The sequence below is a fragment of the Gorilla gorilla genome, chromosome 10 (assembly GCF_029281585.2).
Source record: "Gorilla gorilla gorilla isolate KB3781 chromosome 10, NHGRI_mGorGor1-v2.1_pri, whole genome shotgun sequence".
NCBI classification, from domain to species: Eukaryota; Metazoa; Chordata; class Mammalia; order Primates; family Hominidae; genus Gorilla; species Gorilla gorilla.
This window is the reverse complement of record NC_073234.2, coordinates 139,309,889-139,330,351: the sequence shown is the minus strand read 5'-3', so window position 1 is coordinate 139,330,351 and position 20,463 is coordinate 139,309,889. Positions and strand designations below refer to the sequence as shown.

At 47.0% G+C, this 20,463-nt stretch overlaps 1 protein-coding gene across 1 annotated transcript in view; it reads right to left on the bottom strand.

Annotated features, from left to right (window-relative positions):
* The window catches only part of DNAH10 (dynein axonemal heavy chain 10), a 171,685-nt gene that overhangs the window by 39,363 nt on the left and 111,859 nt on the right, over nt 1–20,463 (bottom strand). Inside the window, exons 47-54 of the mRNA XM_019038458.4 lie at nt 20,184–20,444; nt 17,768–17,940; nt 16,324–16,417; nt 15,880–16,047; nt 13,859–14,047; nt 8,348–8,519; nt 2,222–2,425; nt 942–1,022 (exon numbers count right to left, since the gene is read on the bottom strand). Of these exons, the coding sequence (XP_018894003.3) occupies nt 942–1,022; nt 2,222–2,425; nt 8,348–8,519; nt 13,859–14,047; nt 15,880–16,047; nt 16,324–16,417; nt 17,768–17,940; nt 20,184–20,444 (1,342 nt within the window). The remainder of the gene's footprint in view (nt 1–941; nt 1,023–2,221; nt 2,426–8,347; nt 8,520–13,858; nt 14,048–15,879; nt 16,048–16,323; nt 16,418–17,767; nt 17,941–20,183; nt 20,445–20,463) is intronic.

The following is a 20,463-nucleotide window of genomic DNA, read 5'->3' as shown; positions in this document are numbered from 1 at the left end:
TACGGGCCAAAGGACAAATCCAGCCCGCCCCCTGTTTTTGTAAATAAAGTGTTATTGAATCACAGCCATAGCGATTCATTTACGTATTGTCTATGACTGCTTTCATGATAAAATGGCAGAATTGAGTAGTTGCGAAAAAGCTGTAAATATTTACCATCTGGACCTGAGATATATCATCAGAAAAGAGTCATTCTCTTAGCCCCTTTTCCCCCAAAACTGCATTATGATTAAAGTTATGATTTCTTCTTATATATAGGAACATTTATTTATTTATTATTGAGTACAGATTTGGAAGGTTGAAACTATTTTCAAGGTTACCCAGTGTCATTCATCATAAATCTGCTCAAGTTAGGTCGAAAGAAAAAGATGTTCCCTGAAGACAGACTTCCTTTCTTATTCAAACATTAAAATTAATATCCAAGGCCTTAGGTGTTTGAAACGCTAGAAATTCAATGGGAATGCAGAATGTTTGCTGAATTGTGCTTGGAGCATTCTTTGGATAGAGGCCAGCACATGTTTTCTACAAAGAGCCAAACAGTACTCATACGGTCTCTGTTGCAGTTATTCAGCTTTGCAGTTGTAGCATAAAAGCAGCCAGAGACAATATGTTAATTAATGAGTGAGTCTGTGTACCAATAAAACTTTATTTACTAAAACAAGTAAGGGGCCAACTAGACAGCAGACCATGGTTTTGCCAACTGCTGCTGTGGAGAACACCTAATCAATTTTTATCCTAAATTGTCCTTGCTAAGTCTCCTGAAATGTCTTTGGACTAAAACACCAAATATAAACCAAAAACATACTAACAAAATTGAAAGGCATTTGTTACCATAGGGTTTTCCAGTGAAGAAATCTACAAGACCAGAATTCAAAGTCAGAAAAGGGAAAATAAATTGCTCTGTTTTATCAATAATGCAGTTCCCATAACAGCTGTGACTTACCTAGAAAGGACTTTGCGACCGCATGGAGGGCTTGGGGAGGCCAGGGCATGAACCAGTCAATACCAGTGTTATTTACCATACCTTGAAAGGAAAGAGAGATTAAAAAGATGCTCCCAGCCTGGGCAATGTGGCGAGACCCCGTCTCTACAAAAAACACAAAAATCAGGGCCGGGTGTGGTGGCTCACACCTGTAATCCCAGCACTTTGGGAGGCCAAGGCAGGTGGATCATTTGAGGTCAGGAGTTCAAGACCAGCCTGGACAACATGGCAAAACTCCATCTCTACTAAAAATACAAAAATTAGCCGGGCAGTAGTGGTGCACACCTGTAATCCCAGCTACTCAGGAGGCTGAGGTGGGAGAATCTCTTGAACCCGAGAGGTGGAGGTTGTGGTGAGCCAAGATCGCACCACTGCACTCCAGTCTGGGCAACAGAGTGAGACCCTGTCTCGAAGAAAAAAAAAAAATCAGCCAGGCAGCGTGGTGGTGTGCGCCTATAGTCCCAGCCACTAGGGAGGCTGAGGTGAGAGGCTCATTTGAGCCCAGGAGGTCGAGGCTGCAGTGACCTATGATGGTGCCACTGCACTCTAATCTGGGCGACAGAGCGAGATTCTGTCTCAAAAAAAAAAAAAAAAAGGATGCTCATTCTGCAACCCTGAGACACTCAAGAACATGGATGCCATCTTCAATAGCCAACAAGTTGGTGAATGAGCCAGATGTGTCCAAATCTAGTTCATCAAAAGCAGAGTTTCTCACCCTTGGCGCTATTGACATCTGGGCTCTAATCCTTTGTGGCAGCAGCTGGCTGTGCACTGTAGGATGCTTCACAGCATCCCTGGCTTCTACCCACTAGATGCCCGTACTACACTGCACACTCCCCGGGGGTGTGATGACCAAAAATGTCTCCAGGCATTGCCAAGAGTCCCCTAGAAGACAACCTCCCCCGCCCCTGCCCTGCCCATTAGGAACCTCTGCTCTAAAGGCTGGCATGAGGCTGGTGGAATTTTCCCAAATGGAAGGAAGCGGGGAGCCACCGTCCATGCACTGCGGGCCTCGCATGGAGGAGCATGGGTACATCCTCCTGCCGGAGGGACATCACTCACGCCCACTGGCACCTAGAAGGGGCAGTGAGCCCCAAGCTACAGTGCAGAGCCCACATTTCCACCTAATGGCCGTGTCTTGTTTTGCTTTGCTGGGGGAACCTGGAGAGGTGTGGACAGACCCTCAGCCACACACTCTGCCAAAGCAGGGGAAATGGGTTCACAGGCTCCACCGAGGGTACCTGGGAAGTTTCTGCACCAGGTCCTCAGGGTGTCCCCCACTGGCGACATGCCCAGGACAATGTGCAGGTTATTTGCACTTTTGTTCACGAAGTACTGCCACACAGACTCCTTGGCCGGCCCCATGCCTTGCTTCAGAGCTTCCTGTCCAATCTGACTCAGGATAGACTCCTTCTCCTCTTCAGGAAAAAGCGCAGGTACAATTCCTGGAAAAGGAAGACATGCTGGTGATCTCTCTGAGTCCCAGGGTCATGACCGCTCTAAGTGCTGACTGAGTGATGGAAGGTGTGGAAAGATCAGCAGGTGCTGAGTCCAGAGAGCAGCGTGTGGGCCTGACCTGAGACCCGAGGCTCCCTGCCACCTTGTGGCAAGCCCTTAGAGCCTCCAGCTCCTGTCTGTCAAACGGGGATCCTAGATGCCGCCAGCTCGCCTGGGAGGATGACCGTGAGCATCACAGGGAGCATACAGAGCATGAGGAGGCCTCACTTGCCTGTAACTCCGAAGCAGGGATTCTCAGCTGGGATTTGCCCCCAGGAAACACTGGGCCATGTCTGGAGATATTTCTGCTTGTTGCAAGGGAGGTTGCTACTGGCATCTAACAGGTCAAGGCCAGGGATGCTGCTGAACCTCCCACAGTGCCCAGGAGAGCCCCACCACAACAAAGAACAGCCCAGACCCAAGTGTCAACGGCACGCGGTCAAGAAACCCTGGCTACGTGGACTTCTTTTTTCCTATATCTACGCCGTTTCAAATTATGCAATACATTTTAATGCCATCTCCGACGTTCTCCTGTGCAGGGAAGAGTTAACGTGGCTGGCCACGGCTGCTCGCCTCTGAAAGGCACCTGGGAACTTAGTTTCCTTAAGAGCTTCCTCCCCGATTCACTGATAAGAGTGGCCCAATATGGGATGTGGTTTGGATCTGCGTCCACACCAAATCTCAGGTTGAATTGTAATCCCCAGTGTTAGAGGTGGGGCCTGGTGGGAGGTGACTGGATGATGGGGGCAGATCTCTCATGGATGGTTTAGCACCATCCCCTTGGTGCTGTTCTTGTGAGCGTGAGTGAGTTCTCGTGAGATCTGGTTGTTTGAAAGTGTGTGGCCCCTCCCCCAACCTTGCTCCTACTCTGGCCATGGGACATGCCTGCTCCCCCTTCACCTTCTGCCATGACTGTAAGTTTCCTGAGGCCTCCCCAGAAATCAGCACCATGCTTCCTGTACAGCCTGCGGCACTGTGAGCCACATGAACCTCTTTTCTTTATAAAAAACCAGTCTAAGGTATTTCTTTGTAGCAATGCAAGAACAGCCTACCACTGTGCCCACACTGCTTGGGTATGCAACGTATTCTATGCTGACTACCCACTCTCCATCCGGGCATCTGGGATTTTGGCACATGCCAGGTAGAGGTGCCTACATGAGCAGCCCCAAGGAAATCCCGGAGCACTGAGTCTCCAACTAGCTCCCCTGGTGGGCAGTACTTCACACGAGTTGCCACAACTCGATGTTGGGGGATTAAGCATGTCCTGTGTGGCTCCCCGGGGAGAGGACTCTGAGGCTTGAGGCTGGTCTTCCCTAGGGTCCCCCATGCACTTTTTCCCATTGCTGATGTTGCTCTGTGTTGTTTTGCTGTAATGACTCACAGCCACGAGCAGGACCACATGCTGAGTCCTGCGAGTCCTCCTAGCAAGTCACGGAGCCGGGGATGGTCTTGGGGATATTCAACAAGGGAGAGGGATCCCTCCCTTGGCAGGGAGCCCAAGACTCCCAAAAGACAAAGAGGAACTTGCTCCCTGTGCTCTGCCTGCCCTCTCAGTCTCTCGCTCCCCGTGCTCCGCCTGCCCTCGCAGTCTCTCACTCACTCCCGGGGCCCCGCCTGCCCTCTCAATCTCTGCTCGTTCCTCTTCCACCTGAACTCAGTGCTGGGCTCTCCCTGGATGGTTCACTCGGGTCCCACCACATGTCAGTGACTCTGAAATTGACGTCCCCACCCTAGGCTCCTATTCTGAGAACCAGACTCATGTACACACTGCCTATGTATTACGGCTGAAGTTGCATGTCGCCCTGAAAAAGATATACTGAAGTCCCCAAAGTAGCTCAGATTGTGACTTTATTTGGAAATTGTCTTTACAGAGATAATCAAGTTGAAATGAGGTCATTGAGATAGGCCCTAATGCAATATGACAGGTACCCTTATAAAGGAGGGAAATTTGGACACAGAGACAGACAGCACACAAGGGGAAGGCCACGTGACAACGAAGACAGGGACCGGAGTTCTGTGCCTACAAGCCAAGGAACACCAAAGACTGTCAGCAGCCACCAGCAACACAGATTCCCCCACCCAGAGCTCAGAAGGAACGGGCTCTGCTGACACCATGATCTTGGGCTCCTGGCCTCCAGAACTGTGAGAGTAGATTTCTATTGTTTTAAGCCACCCAGTTTGTGGCATTTTGTGACGGCAGCCCCAGCAAACTAATACACTATATGACATCACATTCGGATTCTCATCTAGTGCAGCAAACTCAACACGCTCCTAATGCCACAAGCCCAGAACTGGTCTTCCTCATCTCAGCCAATGGAAGCACCGATCACTCGCTCCACCAGAAACCTGGGAGTCACCCTTGATACCCCTCCCCCAACCTACAGCCAAATCCGTTGAAGTCCTGTTGGCTCTGCCTCCCGAATACCTCGTGAATCCACCCACTTCTCTCTGCCCCCAGTGCCCCACCCTCCTCCAATCGCTGTCACTTCCTGCCTAAACTGCAGGGGTAGCTCCAAACTGGACGCCCCTCTCCCACTCCTGTTCCCCTCTAATCTAGTCCCCACGGGGCACTGGAGGGATCTTTTAAAAACATAAATCTTGGCTGGGTGCAGTGGCTCACGCCTGTAATCTCAACACCTTGGGAAGGTGAGGCAGGAAAAACACTAGAGCCCAGGAGTTCAAGACCAGCCTGGGCAATGCAGCAAGTCTCCACCTCTTTAAAAAAAAGTGTTGTTGTTTTTTTTTTTAATCAGCTGGTTGTGGTGAGACGCATCTGTAGTCCCAGCTACTCGAAAGGCTGGGACAGGAAGATTGTGTAAGCCCAGGAGTTGGAAGCTATAATGAGCTATGATCATGCATTCTGGCCTGGGCAACAGAGTAAGACCCTGTCTCTGAAATAATTAATTAATTAAGTCTAAAAAATTAAAAAACCCATAAATCTGGACTACATCATTGCACTGAGAATAAAATCTTATCTCCTATAAATGACCTACAAGGTTCCACGTCATAGACCCCCTCCACTTCGTCCTGATCCCTGCACAACAGCCCTCTAAAGGTGTCCATGGCATCCTAAGCCCAGGAACCGGCCAATGGGTTTCTTTATGTTTCCTGCAAAAAGGACTCTGTGGATGTGACGCAGCCAAGGATGGTGGGATGGAGCGCGTGATCTCAATTACCCAGGTGGGCTGGAGACGATCACAGGGGTCCCCACAAGAGAGAAGCAGCTGAGTTTGCATCAGGATGACAGAAGCAGAGACTGGAGGGATGAGAGCCAGAGAGCCAAAGAGCCAAGAAACGGGTGGCCTGAAGCAGTTGGAAGAGACAGGGAAACAGAGTGTCCCCGGGAAGCTCTGGAAGGAACCAGCGCCACCAACACCCTGATTTTAACCCCTTAAGACCCTTTTCCGATTTCTGACCTCCAGGCGCATAGGCGAATAAATCTGTGCTGTTTGGGGAAATTTGCTACAGCAGCCATAGGGAGTGTGATCATACAGCATCTCTCAGGCCTCAGCTGAAAAGTCTCTACAGTGACGCCTTCCCTGTCTGCCCTGAGATGCTCCTGCCCACACTCTCTCTCACAGCACCTCCCCTTTGCACTCACGGCACTTACCACAATCTGCAATTGCTGTATCTCTTTGTGTATTTGTTGTTGTCGTTAACCAGTCTACTCACACGCTGAAATGTATGCTCCAAGGAGGGCAGAGGTCATGACCATCTTATTCCCTACCAAACCCAGTGTCTGGAATAAACACTGTGGAATAAATCCAGGTGGATGACCCGATCCTCCCTCTCAAGGAGCCGACAACCCACTGAAACAGACGCGACTTAAAATGCAATGATCAAAATGCAGCAAATATACACTTAAAATGTTGTGCATTTCCCTGTACATAAATTTTACATCAAAAGAAAACACTAAACAAAACTTGAACTCTAGATAGTGGCACGCAGAAGCATTTAGCAGGGAGAGCAGTGATGTTGCAATTGACTCTGAAACGCATCTAAAAACGAGAAGGGTGGAAGCAGGGAGGGAGGGAAAGCTGTTTACACGCGTGACAGAGCAAGTGCAGCAAGGCGAGAATGGAGGGATCTAGATGGCATGCCAGCAGATGTTCACAGAAAAAATTCTTTCAGCCTCACTGTTATGTTAGAAATTTTTTATAGTAAATGCTGGGAGGCTGGGGCTCAATGAATAACACAGCAATACAATAATGAATATGGTCAGGTGCTGAAACAAACAAGCAATCGATGAAATAGGTCCCTGGGAAAGAAAGGAGGTCCCTGTAAGCCATTAGGCCAGACAAAGTCAGCATGGATCTTTGCAGGGCCCCAGGGTAGACAAGATAACAACACGGTAAAGTGGTTGTGAGCGTGGCTAAGATGCTAAAAATCCTGGGTTCCAGTCTCGCCTCAGTGCCTTCCCAGCAAGGTGCCCTTGGATAAGGTAGGTGGCATCTCTAGTAGATTTCTGGGGCAGCCATGCCTAATTACCCCAAAGCGAGTGGCTTCACACAAGAAATACAGACACCGACTCTCTTGCAGTTCTGGAGGCCTGAAATCAAGGTCTCAGGGTAACCTGCCAAAAGCTCCAAGGGAAAAATCCTTCTTTGCCTCCTCTGGCTTCTGGTGGCTCCAGGTGTCCCGTGACTTGTGGGAATCTTTATGGGACCTTATTCTCTGTGTCTCAAATCTCCCTCTGCCTTCTCTTATAAGGACAGCTGTCACTGGATTTAGGACCCACCCTAAATCCAGGAAGGCACTTCAAGATCTTTAATTTAATTACATCTGCAAAGACTCTTTTTCTTACAAAGGTCTCATCATTCTCAAGATCCAGGGGTTTAGGATGTGTCTTTTAGAGGCCACCATTCAGCCCTCTACAGGGGCCTCAGTTTCCTCAGCTGTGAAATGAGGATGTTAATGGTACCTTCCCTATTAGGTTTGATTGTTTTTCAGTTGTTTTTGTTTTTTTTTCTTTTTGGAGACAGGGTCTCACTCTGTTGCCCAGGCTGGAGTGCAATAACATGATCATGACTTACCACAGCCTCAACCTCCCAGGCTCAAGCAATCCTCCTGCCCCTCCTGAGTAGCTGGAACTACAGGCTCATGCCATCATGCCTGGCTAACTTCTTAAAAATATTTTTGTACCAGGCGCGGTGGCTCACGCCTGTAATCCCAGCACTTTGGGAGGCCGAGGTGGGTGGATCACGAGGTCAGGAGATCGAGACCATCTTGGCTAACACGGTGAAACCCCGTCTCTACTGAAAATACAAAAAATTAGCCGGGCATGGTGGTGGGTGCCTGTAGTCCCAGCTACTCGGAAGGCTGAGGCAGGAGAATGGTGTGAACCCAGGAGGTGGAGCTTGCAGTGAGCCGAGATCATGCCACTGCACTCCAGCCTGGAAGACAGAACGAGACTCTGTCTAAAAAAAAAAAAAGAAAAAAAAAATTTGTAAAGACGGGGTCTCAAACTCCTGGGCTCAAGCTATCCTCCCTCCTTGGCCTCCCAGAGTGCTGGGATCACAGGCAGGAGGCACCACACCTGGCCTCTCATCAAGTTTTTGTGGAGACGGGAATGTATGATGCACACTTAGCACAGCCCGGGGCACGGCCAGATGCCCAGACACCACCTGTTCTTACTGCAAGGGCACTGCCATCATCGCAGACGGAGAGAAGGAGGCACACTCGGGAGACTCCAGGACAGGAGGAGCCAAGGAAGATAATGAGACCTATCTCAGGGGCCGCCGTGAGGGAGGAACAGGTACACCCGCACAGGGCTACCCACAGTGTCTGGAGGTGGTAACTGCTGAAGAAAGTGACCTCCCTTAATAGCTGAGTGGGGTGTTGGCCACAGCGGGCGCCAGTCTTGGCTGTACCTGAGGTCAGCATGTTGTTGATGAGCTCCAGGAAGCCCTCCTCAGCCACATGGGCATCCGTGAACAGAAAGATCATCGCTTTGTTCTCGATCCCAAGTTTCAAATAGAGGCTCTTCAGGTCTTCCCGGAAATCGTTCTCCGAGTAGCCTCGGCTCAGCAGGATCTCAAACACCTGCGATGCAGACACAGTGCACATGGGCGTCACCACCACCAGCCTCCCTTCCCTGCGGGCTCCGGGGTGGGGACGCTGGAGGAGAGTGCAGAGGGCGTGGGTCTGTCCAAGCTCGAGGAAGTAGGTCAGGAAAGAAAAGTCTGGAAGGGACTCCCTGTCATGAAACAGAGGAGGGGGAAGCCCCATGAGCCCAGCAACAGAGGAAAGGGGGGAAGAATGTACCCCAAGGTGAGCGCCAGCCACATACTGCAGTTTACAGAAAATCAGACCGTGTGGGAAGACGCACGCAGGGAGAAATAAGCAGGCACTTTAACTTCGTGACAGGAAATCAATGTACACACGAAATCGATGTAAATGTGAATAAGGACATAAGTTTAAAGCACGCTTTTTCTGCTCAAGTGTTTCTTTTAGCTCAGAAGCAGAAATTAAAACTTTCATTGCAACCAGCGACTGTCAGAAACATGGCAGATTTCCAGGAACTGAGAGATCTCTCTCTGTTCCCTACCTCCCTCAACCCTATGCATTGACACACACGCTTCACTCACACTGTCACACACACAGCCACACTCACACGGTCATTCCCACATGTTCACACTCAGCCACACACTCACTTGCACCCTGGCATGCACTAGAACACACGCTCACACACACACACGTGTGCACGCACACACACGCGCGCAACGCAACCAGGATGCCTTCTGGCCAATAGACTCTGGTCTCCAGTTCTGCCTGTCGCCTGCAAACCTTCCTCACCCCTCCTGAGTGCAGCCGCCTCCCCTCCCCAGCAGCTCTTGGCACTACTCTCTGAACACCTGTTCTGACCCCACTACCCAACCCTCGCCACTTCCTAGGGCCCAGACACAGCCCTGTGTGTCCTCAACCTCCTCCAGATCTCTGTCCCTCAACATCCTCTCTGCTGTTCCTCGAGGCGCTACTTTAGGGGAAAATGCCTCAGATTTACCTGGACAAATCAACAGAAAAAAAATAACAAAACTTTCCAGTGGGGAATGCCTTATCCTACAGAAAAATGTGAAAAACAATTGCAAAACAGTTACATTTTAACAATGAATGATTTCAATTATGTATTTCATCAGATTTAAAGCTAGATCAAGCATATTAGTTTTTCCCTTTTTTACAAATACCTCAAACAAAAGGCCAATATTTGTGAAATTTTGGAAGCTGGATTCATTGAATGAACTGTGATTGCTCTCCTATATAAAGAGTTCTCACAACTCAATAAGTATATAAAGGGGCAATACACAAAAGAGAAAAGGTAAATGTCCAAAAAATGTATAAAAGGATATTCAAACTTTACTATTAATTGGAGAAAGGATAATTTAAACTGCAATATTTTCCACCTATAATCTTGACAAATATCAGAATGACAATATCTAGTATTGGCAAGAATATGTGAAAACGGACACTGCCAGTTGCATAAATTAGCATAATCCTTTGTGGTGGGGTGATTGGTTGTTAATAAGGACACTTTTTTCCTTTCCTTCTGTCCTGCATCCCCAGGTCCTTTCCACTCCAAAGAGGCAAACTCCATATGAGTTTAGGTCCAACCTTCCCAGTGCGAAATCTGGTGCCAGGCAACCAAAGCCATAAAAGAGCATATACCCTTTAACCTGACAACTTACCAATCTCTAAAGAAAGTGATCCTATGGGGAAAAAAAAATGAACAATATTCAAAGATACATAAACAAAGGTGCTCATCACTGCACTGTTAGTAATAAGAAAACAAGGACAAAGCTAAATGCCCGCCATTGGAAATGGGTTATGTGTGGCATATCCAAACAATAGAATACTGTCCAACGCTTCCAAAGACAATGTAAATACATATTTATTGACTTGGAAAGATGCAGTGACACAGTGGGGAAAAATTACATAAGTTATATATAACATTAACCCATTGCTGGTAAGAAGGAAATACGTTTGTGTATGAATGCACATATGGTCCCTGACTTCCTCTGGTTCAACTTAGAATTTTTTGACTTTGCCATGGCACAAAAGTGCTACACTTTCAGCACACTCCTCAACTTAACGATGGGGTCACATCCAGATAAACCCATTGTAAGTTGAATATATAAATCAAAAGTGCATTTTCAGCTTATAATATTTTCAACTTATGATGGGTTTATTGAGACAGCCCTATTGTAAGTTGAAAAGTGTACATTATTCCATTGGTTCCCAGACCAAAAATGAAAATAACAGAAAAATAATTTAAAAAAAGAAAAGTATACACTAAAAGGCTACTGGTACCTAACAGTGGCGATCTTTAGGCGATGAAATTACAAGTGATCCTTATTTTTTTTAGACGCTTCTGCATCATTTGAATTGTTGCAGTGAGGATTATTCCATTTAGAGGGAGAGAAATGAGTGAGTCCATAACAATAGTGATTCTTACTCCGTGCAATAGACTGAATGTTTGTTCTCCCCCCGCACACACACAAAATTCCTTTGTTGAAATCATAACCCCCAATGTGATGGTATTTGGAGGTTGGGCTTTTAGGAGGTGATTAGGTGATGAGGGTGGAGCCCTCACGAATGGGATTAGTGCCCTTACAAAAGGGACCCCAAAGACTTTTCGTGCTGTCATCCATCCATGTAAGAATGCCATGAGAAGCCAGCCATCTGCAGCCCGGGAGAGGGCCCTCTCTGGAGCCCGACCATGCTGGCACCCTGATCTTGGAATTCCCAGCCTCCAGAATGGTGAGAAACGAACACCTGCTGTCCATGAGCCAGCCATTCTATCGCACTTTGTTATAACAGCCTGAACTGCCTAAGACTCTCTGTGGTAATGGCAATGATGCGGAGTTAAATCTGATTCCAGAAAACACACTGAAGACAAAGAAGAAAGTCTGTGCAAAAGAACACCTCTTAGGTCAGGAGTTCAAGACCATCCTGTCCAACATGGCGAAACCCCGTCTCTAGTAAAAATACAAAAGTTAGCCGGGCGTGGTGGCACATGCCTGTAATCCCAGCTACTCAGGAGGCTGAGGCAGGAGAACCGCTTGAACCCGGGGAGGCAGAGGTTGCAGTGAGCCGAGATCACGTCATTGCATTCCAGCCTGGGCAACAGAGCGAAACTCCATCTCGGGGGTGGGGGCGGGGGCGGGGGGGAAGAACACCTCTTGCTTGCTAGGAGGAGAAGAGTCATGAAAATGACCCTTCTGCAAGAAGTGTCTTCTCTAAAGGTGGACTTATCAAAGGGTTCTGAGGTAGACATGAGGGGTGGCTGAGCATCTGAGAAGAACTGAGGCTGAATACAGATCCTGTCCTGCACCACACACCCAGAACAGGCACGGAAAAACTTCAGTCCGTTGCATGGGATAAGAATCACTATTGTTATGGACTCACTCATTTCTCTCTCTCTCTAAATGGAATAATCCTCATTGCAACAATTCAAGCAATGCAGAAACGTCTAAAGAAAATAAAGATCATTTGTAATTTCATCACCTAAAGATAGCCGCTGTTAGGTACTAGTTGCATTTTAGGGTACACTTTTCAGCTTAAGATGGGGCTACGTCTCAATAAATCCATTGTAAATTGAAAATATTATAAGCATGCATGTGTATCATGCAACCAGAGGCAAAAACAGAGGCATTTTGGATAACGGGAGACCCTAATAGTGAAAGAAGTCAGATACCAGAGAACTAATGAAGAGTCGGGGAGAAAAGGGTGAATCAGGGACACGACTCTTCTTCAAATTACATCTCAATGCATAGTGTCTGCTCCACTTCGAGAGGCCCCTTGCAGGTGACTTACCTGTGGAACCTGCAGGAGGTACCTGTACGATTCTAAGAATGGTGTGGACAAAAAGGAACCCTCAGACGCTGCTGGTCGGAATGGAAAACGGTGCAGCCACACCCTGGAGATTCCTCAAACAATTAAACATAGAGTTATCATAGGATCCCGCAATTCCACTTGTAGGAGCATACTCAAGAGCAATGCAAACACATGTCCACACAGAAACTTGTGCATGAAAGCTCACAGCAGCACTGTCCACAAAAGCCAACAGGTGGAAACAACAAACATGCCCAGCAGTGGATAAAGGAAACGTGGCATAGCCACACGAGGGCCTCCTATTTGGCAAAAAAAAAATGAAGTACCTATGTAAGCTACAACATGAACTTTGAAAGCACTGTGCTAAAAGAAAGATACCAGACACAAAATAGACACACACACTATTCACATGAAAGTCTAGAATAGGAAGACTATAGAGACAGAAAGCAGATTAGTCCGTTAGTTGCTCAGGGCTTGATGAGGGGAGGGTGCAGAGGTCAGGGTGGTGATCACTAAAGGGCAGGGGATTTCTTTTTCTTTTTGAAACCACAAAATGTTCTTTTTTTTTTTTTTTTTTTGACAGAATCTTACTCTGTCTCCCAGGCTGGAGTGCTGCAGCACGACCTCAGCTCACTGCAACCTCTGCCTCCCAGGTTCAAGTGATTCTCCTGCCTCAGCCTCCGAGCAGCTGGGATTACAGGTGCGTGCCACCATGCCTGGATCATTTTTTTATTTTTAGTAGAGACGGGGTTTCACCATGTTGGCAAGGGTAATGACGAACTCCTGACCTCAGGTGATCCACCCGCCTTGGCCTCCCAAAGTGCTGGGATTACTGGTGTGAGCCACCACGCCCGGCCGAAGCCACAGAAGTGTTCTAAAGTAGACTGTGGTCTGGTTGCACAGATCTGTGAATGTGCCAACAAGTCCTGGCTTGTATGCTTTGAATGTGTGGATTGTATGGTCTTGAATTCAATCTCAGTAAAGCTGTTTAAAAATACAAGATTCTAAGATTAACCCAGATCTGTGTGTGCAGGCTGTGCAGATATGGCAGCCAGCAAATTGCCAGCCCCATACTATGGGTGCACTGAGGTTTGGATCAAGCCCTCCCCATATGAACACACATCACCGTTCACAGGATGTGCTTGTATTTGACTTTCTAACTTGATCTGACATTCTCCATCCTAAAAACAAAGCAATACAGATGGTCCCCGGCTTTGATGGTTCCACTTAGGATTTTTCAACTTTATGATGGGTTAATTGGGATATTAAATGTATTTTCAACTGACGATATTTTTGACGTATGATTATTTTATCAGGATGTAACCCTATCCTAAGCCAAAGAACTCTGTACTTAGATGCTCTGGCTATTCAGTTAAAATATAGTAATATCAAGCCAAAAACAAGAAACAATAAAACAAACCAAAACACCCACCTCGATACTCTATGAAAACATCATGCTATGGTCTGCTGTGGATTGTTCCAATATGTACATGAACTACCAACTGCAGAAACTGGCATCATAAACCTATTTCTGGGAGGGTACGTGGACTGACCTCACAGCCGGCTGTGAAGGCAGCTAGCCTCGAAAGAGACTGCTTCCCTGAGCCCCCTACCCCGACCAGCAGGGCGTGGCCGCGGTCCATGCGGATGATACGGTGCACCCGGGTTAAATGCTCCAGAGCATCGTCGAAGAGAACCAAGTTCATTTTGGTGTTGCTTTCACTATACTCTTCAAGAATTTCCTGCATTTAAAAAAAAAAAGAATTTAAAACCCAGCATGGTGGGTTTTACAATCTACCCATCTGACAAAGGGCTAATATCCAGAATCTACAAAGAACTTAAACAAATTTAGGAGAAAAAATCAAACAACCTCATCAAAAAGTGGGCGAAGGATATGAACAGACATTTCTCAAAAGAAGACATTTATGCAGCCAACAGACACACGAAAAAATGCTCATCATCACTGGCCATCAGAGAAATGCAAATCAAAACTACAATGAGATACCATCTCACAACAGTTAGAATGGCAATCATTAAAAAGTCAGGAAACAACAGGTGCTGGAGAGGATGTGGAGAAATACAAACACTTTTACACAGTTGGTGAGACTGTAAACTAGTTCAACCATTGTGGAAGACAGTGTGGCGATTCCTCAAGAATCTAGAACTAGAAATAGTGTTTGACCCAGCCATCCCATTACTGGGCATATACCTAAAGGATTACAAATCATGCTGCTATAAAGACACATGCACATGTATGTTTATTGTGGCACTACTCACAATAGCAAAGACTTGGAACCAACCCAAATGCCCATCAATGATAGACTGGATTAAGAAAATGTGGCACATATACACCATGGAATACTACGCATCCATTAAAAAGGATGAGTTCATGTCCTTTGTAGGGACATGGATGAAGCTGGAAACCATCATTCTCAGCAAACTATTGCAAGGACAGAAAACCAAACACCGCATGTTCTCACTCATAGGTGGGAATTGAACAATGAGAACACATGGACACAGGAAGGGGAACATCACACACCAGGGCCTGTTGTGGGGTGGGGGGAGGGGGGAGGGATAGCATTAGGAGATACACCTAATGTTAAATGATGAGTTAATGGGTGCACTACACCAATATGGCACATGTATACGTATGTAACAAACCTGCATGTTGTGCACATGTACCCTAGAATTTAAAGCATTAAAAAAAAAAAAAAGAATTTAAAACCCAGCACGGTGGCTCATGCCTATAATCCCAGCACTTTGGGAGGCTGAGGAGGGAGGATCACTTGAGCCCAGGAGTTTGAGACCAACCTGGGCCACAGAGCAAGACCACGTCTCTACAAAAATAAAAACAAAAAAATCACCTGGGCATGGTGATGTGTGCCTATAGTCCCGGCTACTCCGGAGGCTGAGGCAGGAAGATCACTTGAGCCCAGGAGGTTGAGGCTGCAGAGAGCCATGATCGTACCACTGCACTGTGGCCTGGGTGACAGAGAGAGACCCTGTCTCTAAATAAATAAATAAATAAATAAATAAATAAAGTCTTAAAGGATCACTGGATTTTAAGAGACAGACTCCCTCCTTTTGTCCAGAGGAGATTAAGAATGGAAGAGAGATTTTTCTGAACATCTATAGTAGTTAAAATAATTAAACTGTTTGGGTCTCCAGGACTAATCTAGCTTTCACAATCGAGATTTCCATCTGCTGGGCTTTGATTGGCCAGCAGCGACCCAAAGCCGGTAACAAGGCTCATCTCATGAATTTAAATGAAAATGAATATTAGGGAGTCAAACAAGTGGTTCCCAAACCTGGCTGTGCACCAGAATCCGGGGACCCTCCATGGGCCCAGCGCAGCAAATCTCACGGGGTGGCCCCAGGAGTCTAACAATTTCCTAACGTCACTCCCAAGCATGCTGGATGTGGGAACCACCGGACCAGACACAAGCCCATTATTTCAAGCCCTCAGACAGAGCCCCAGGTGTTAGGCTCCCGGGCACCCGCGCGATGCTCAGCTCCCACTTGGCCCATGCTCAGGAGAAAGTGAGCCCATGGACAGGGTGGGGCTCATCCCCACCTGGAACAAAGCCTTGGCCGCCTCGTAGTCCTGGATGTCTTCATAAATGCGTGGTTCTCCTTCGTGCAGAGCCATCTGGAAGTCTCCAAACAATATGGGATCCCTCATCACCACCTCCAAGTCATCGTTAAAATGTTCTGCAACCAAGCTGCCTATGTGCTGTTGTACCTTGAAACAGAAGCCCACTTAAGGACCCAAACTCAACAACAGTACACGGGCTGAAACTTGCTAGGAGCAGAGGATACATACTATTATCTAAAATAATTTGCGTTCTATTTTTTTTCAGTTGCTGCAAGACACTTAATAACCCACCCACCCTCCTTTGCCCCATTGACCTTTCGTGCCTATTTTTCCACAATTCGCGTCCTAATATAAAAAACACTTTTGGCGCTTGTTTATTTTCCTGAGAAGAATTTCCTGAGAAGCAGCATTGGATGTACTGACCAGCTGCTTGTCTGTTTCACTGATCAGCCGGTCGTGGAAGACTCTCAGACACTCATTCCTCCAGACTCTCACCATCTGGGCCACCGTCTGGAATCTGCAGAATGGAAGGGACAAAAATCAGCCAGGAAGTCACCTGAAGGATACCAGGGCTGACGGCTGTGACATTCAGACAGACACACAGAGCGCAATAAAGGCCCAACATTTCTCCAGTCCTGCCCCCCTAGTCTCACGTTAATGAAATCTAACCAGAGAATCCAACAGAAGCTAAGAAAGTAATGTAAACCCCCTAAAGTCATCATCCGTAGCTTATCTTACTGTAGGAAAGAAAAAAAGAGCGTTGTCTATAAATGACGTAAAATAAGTACCTGACATCATCCCTACTTGTTGGAATACATGAATTTAAAGTCAGCATCAGGGTCACTGGCAACTTCTTTTTCTTTCTTTTTTCTTTTTTTAAGAGGTGGGGTCTCGCTTTGTTACCCAGGCTGGTGCACTGGCACAATCATAGCTCACTGCCACCTCAAATTCTGGGCTTAAGTGATCCTCCCACCTCAGCCTCCCAAGTGGCTGGGACTACAGGTACATACCACCACACTCAGCTAATTTTTTAAATTTGTTTGTGGAGATGGAGTCTCACTATGCTGCCCAGGCTGGTCTAAAACTCCTGGGCTCAAGTGATCCTCCTCCCTTGGCCTCCCAAAGTGCTGAGACTATAGGCATTAGCCACTGTGCCTGGCCGACAGCTCCTTTTTCTAAGAGCCAACTCAATCTGGCCCCAGTTCCAGAACTTTCCCTGCATTCTAGCAAAGAACCGTCACTCCACCTGAAACACCTGGAGCTGCCCTCTCCTGACCGCCCCTGACAGTCTATATGTTTCAAGGCACTCAAAAGCAGGATACATGGAAAATTCTCAATTCATTTTTCAGTATCTTCTGGATTCATAATATGAATCCACATAATTGGACTATGCTTGCAAATCCACATAGACTAAAGTAGACATTCATGTAAAGGTATAAGCCTAGTTTTAATCGGGAATTTCCCTATATCGTGACTTAAATCCTTTCTGTCTTCTGCTTACTTCTCATAAAGACACACATCCTATAACCAACCGGCAACGACTGAGTTATGTGAGCAAAAGGCTCCATGCAGGCAAATTCCAACTTCAGAACTAAAAACGAGAAGTCAACAACACAGCCTGCCCAAGGGGTGTGATAGGCTTGTCCCCACTTCTGCTTCTCTTGGTTTTGCCTGTTTCAATTCAAAGGCTTACAAAGCATCAAGCCTTAAGCCAAGCGTTGGTCTCTCTTCTTCAACATAAGCAAAGACATTGGGTAATTAATTCATACAATGATTCATCAAATCCATTGATAAGCCCTCTGTCTTAAAAGAATAAGAGAACTATCATACCTGTGGGGCATATTTTAGTAAGATAAATCAAACTCACCGCTCCGGGTTAGTGAGGACAAGACCATTAAAAACCCGTGAGAGATCTCGAAGGTTGAAGATGTAATGGAACTTTGACGGAGTGGGAGGTAGGTCTTGCACAATATTTTTGTAAAGTGCTAGCGTGCAGAATGTCAGCTTGCCACTCACAGCCACAATGCTCTCATGAAACGTCTGAAAAATGCAAAGACACCCCCCCAACACACAAATGTCCTTCAGTAGATGAATGAATAAACAAAATGTGGCAGAGCCATACAATGGAATATTACTAAGCTGTAGAAAGGAATGAAGTTGGCCAGTCACGGTGGCTCATGCCTGTAATCCCAGCACTTTGGGAGGCCAAGGTGGGCAGATCACCTGAGGTCAGGAGTTCAAGACCAGCCTGACCAACACGGTGAAACCCCATCTCTATTAAAATAAAATATAAACATTAGCTGGGCATGGTGGTGCGCACCTGTAATTCCTGCTACTCAGGAGGCTGAGGCAGGAGAATCGCCTGAACCCAGGAGGCGGAGGTTGCAGTGAACCGAGATCGCGCCATTGCACTCCAGCCTGGGTGACAGAGGGAGACTCCATCTCAAAACAAAATAAAACAAACCAGGAATGAAGCACTGACAGACACAAGCTCCAGCACGGATGACCCTTGAGAACATGATGAGGGGTGAAGCAAGCCAGGCACAGAAAGCCACATGCTTTATGACTCTATTTATATGAAATACCCAACATGGAAAACTCCATGGAGACAAAAGGTAGAGTCATGGTTCCTGGGAATGAGAGGTGGGATGGGAGTAAGTGCTAATGTGTGTGGGTTTCCTTCCAGGGTGATGAAAATGTTCTGGGGTTAGACGGTGCTGATGGTTGCACAACGCTGTGACTGGACTAAATGCCACTGAATTGTATACTTTAAAATGGCTATAATAACCAATTCTGTGTTATGTGAATTTTTTTTGAGATGGGGTCTTGCTCTGTTTCCCAGACTGGAGTGCAGTGGCATGATCAGGGCTTACTGCAGCCTCGACCTCTTGGGCTCAAGTGATCCTCCCACCTCAGCCTCCTTTGTAGCTGGGACTACAGGACACCACCATACCTGGCTAATGTTTCATATTTTTTGTAGAGACAGGGTTTCACCACATTGCCCAGGCTGGTCTCGAACTGCTGGGCTCAAGTGATCTGCTCTCCTCAGCCTCCCAAAGTGCTGGGATACAGGTGTGAGCCACCATGCCCAGCCATTATGTGAATTTTACTACTTATTTTTTATTTTTTTATTTTTTTATGTATTTTAGGTTGAGACTCTGTTGCCCATGCTGGAGTGCAGTGGCATGATCTTGGCTCACTAAAGCCTTCACCTCCCAGGTTCAAGCAATTTTCCTGCCTCATCCTCCCAAGTAGCTGGAACTACAGGTGCCTGCCACCACACCCGGCTAATTTTTGTATTTTTAGTAGAGATGGGGTTTTGCCATGTTGACCAGGCTAGTCTTGAACTCCTGACCTCGAGTGATCCACCTGCCTCAACCTCCCAAAGTGCTGGGATTACAGGCATGAGCCACTGCGCCTGGCCTGATTTTTTTGTATTGCTCTAGGTTTTCACATTAACTGTCAAGTCAACATGATGTGAAACCAAAGACCCCAACCAGCCCTCGGGGGGAATTTTATTTGACCAGCACGGACCTCACAGTTTTGAAAGCAAATGCCTTCAGGTAGGGCATGAACGGGCCAGGTGCTCATAGTTCCTACTGATCAGGCCTGGCCACTCCACACCTTTATCTTACCCACCTGGCCCCTGGAGCCTCCGAGTGTGCAGACTCCGCTTTAGCAGGGAAACGCCAGATCAGAAGATGGTTGTTTAAATGAATGGGTTCCATTCGGAGGAGCCAAGTAAATCATAATAATAACAGCAGTAACTAGTAACCAATGAGTAGCTGCTATGCACTGGGCAGTGTGCACTAGGCACCCTTTACATGCATTTCTCTCCTTTCATCCTCCCAAAACCCAGTGAGGTGGGGACCATCATGATCTCCCCGCTCCAAATGAGAATGAGGTTAGGAGAGTTCAAGGGACCTGCTCCCGGAGCAGAAGGGGACTGACTCCAGGACCCCAGCCTGCTAGTTGATTCTTCGCTGTCACTCAATGTGGCATGAGCACCTCAGGGCCACATCAGGACTCCCATGGGCCCAAGGCACTTTTACCTCCATGGACCTCTTCCTCCATAAAAACACATTACAATTACATTTTATAATGGCATCGTATAAAGATGATTTTTTTCTTCTGATTTTGCAAGAAATTAAAACATTTTCATAGGCCCTTAAAAGTATTGAGGGCCCTAACCCTGCTGTGCCTAAATGGATAAGTCAGCCCTGTGTATGTTTCCCCCCAACACAAGGTCTTCCGGTTTAGACTTCTAGTTAAAATCAAGTTACCGAGGTATGGCCTTTCAGGATGGAGGAATAAATTAAATGCAGAGACTCCTCTGAAGGAAATGGCACGTTGAAGACACTGAATAGCGAAATAAATCTCGGGTCAACTTCATTGCGGCCTCCTCCAGCCTTTCCCATTGCAGCAATAAAGCCAAGGTCTCGAATGCTTTTACAGTTCAGCTCCTTCCCACGGTCATATAAGTAGCCTTTTTCCAACAGCAGCTTCAGCAAGGCAATGGGCTGCTGCGTGCCGTATTCATCCACCTTGATTTTTTTAAAAAAG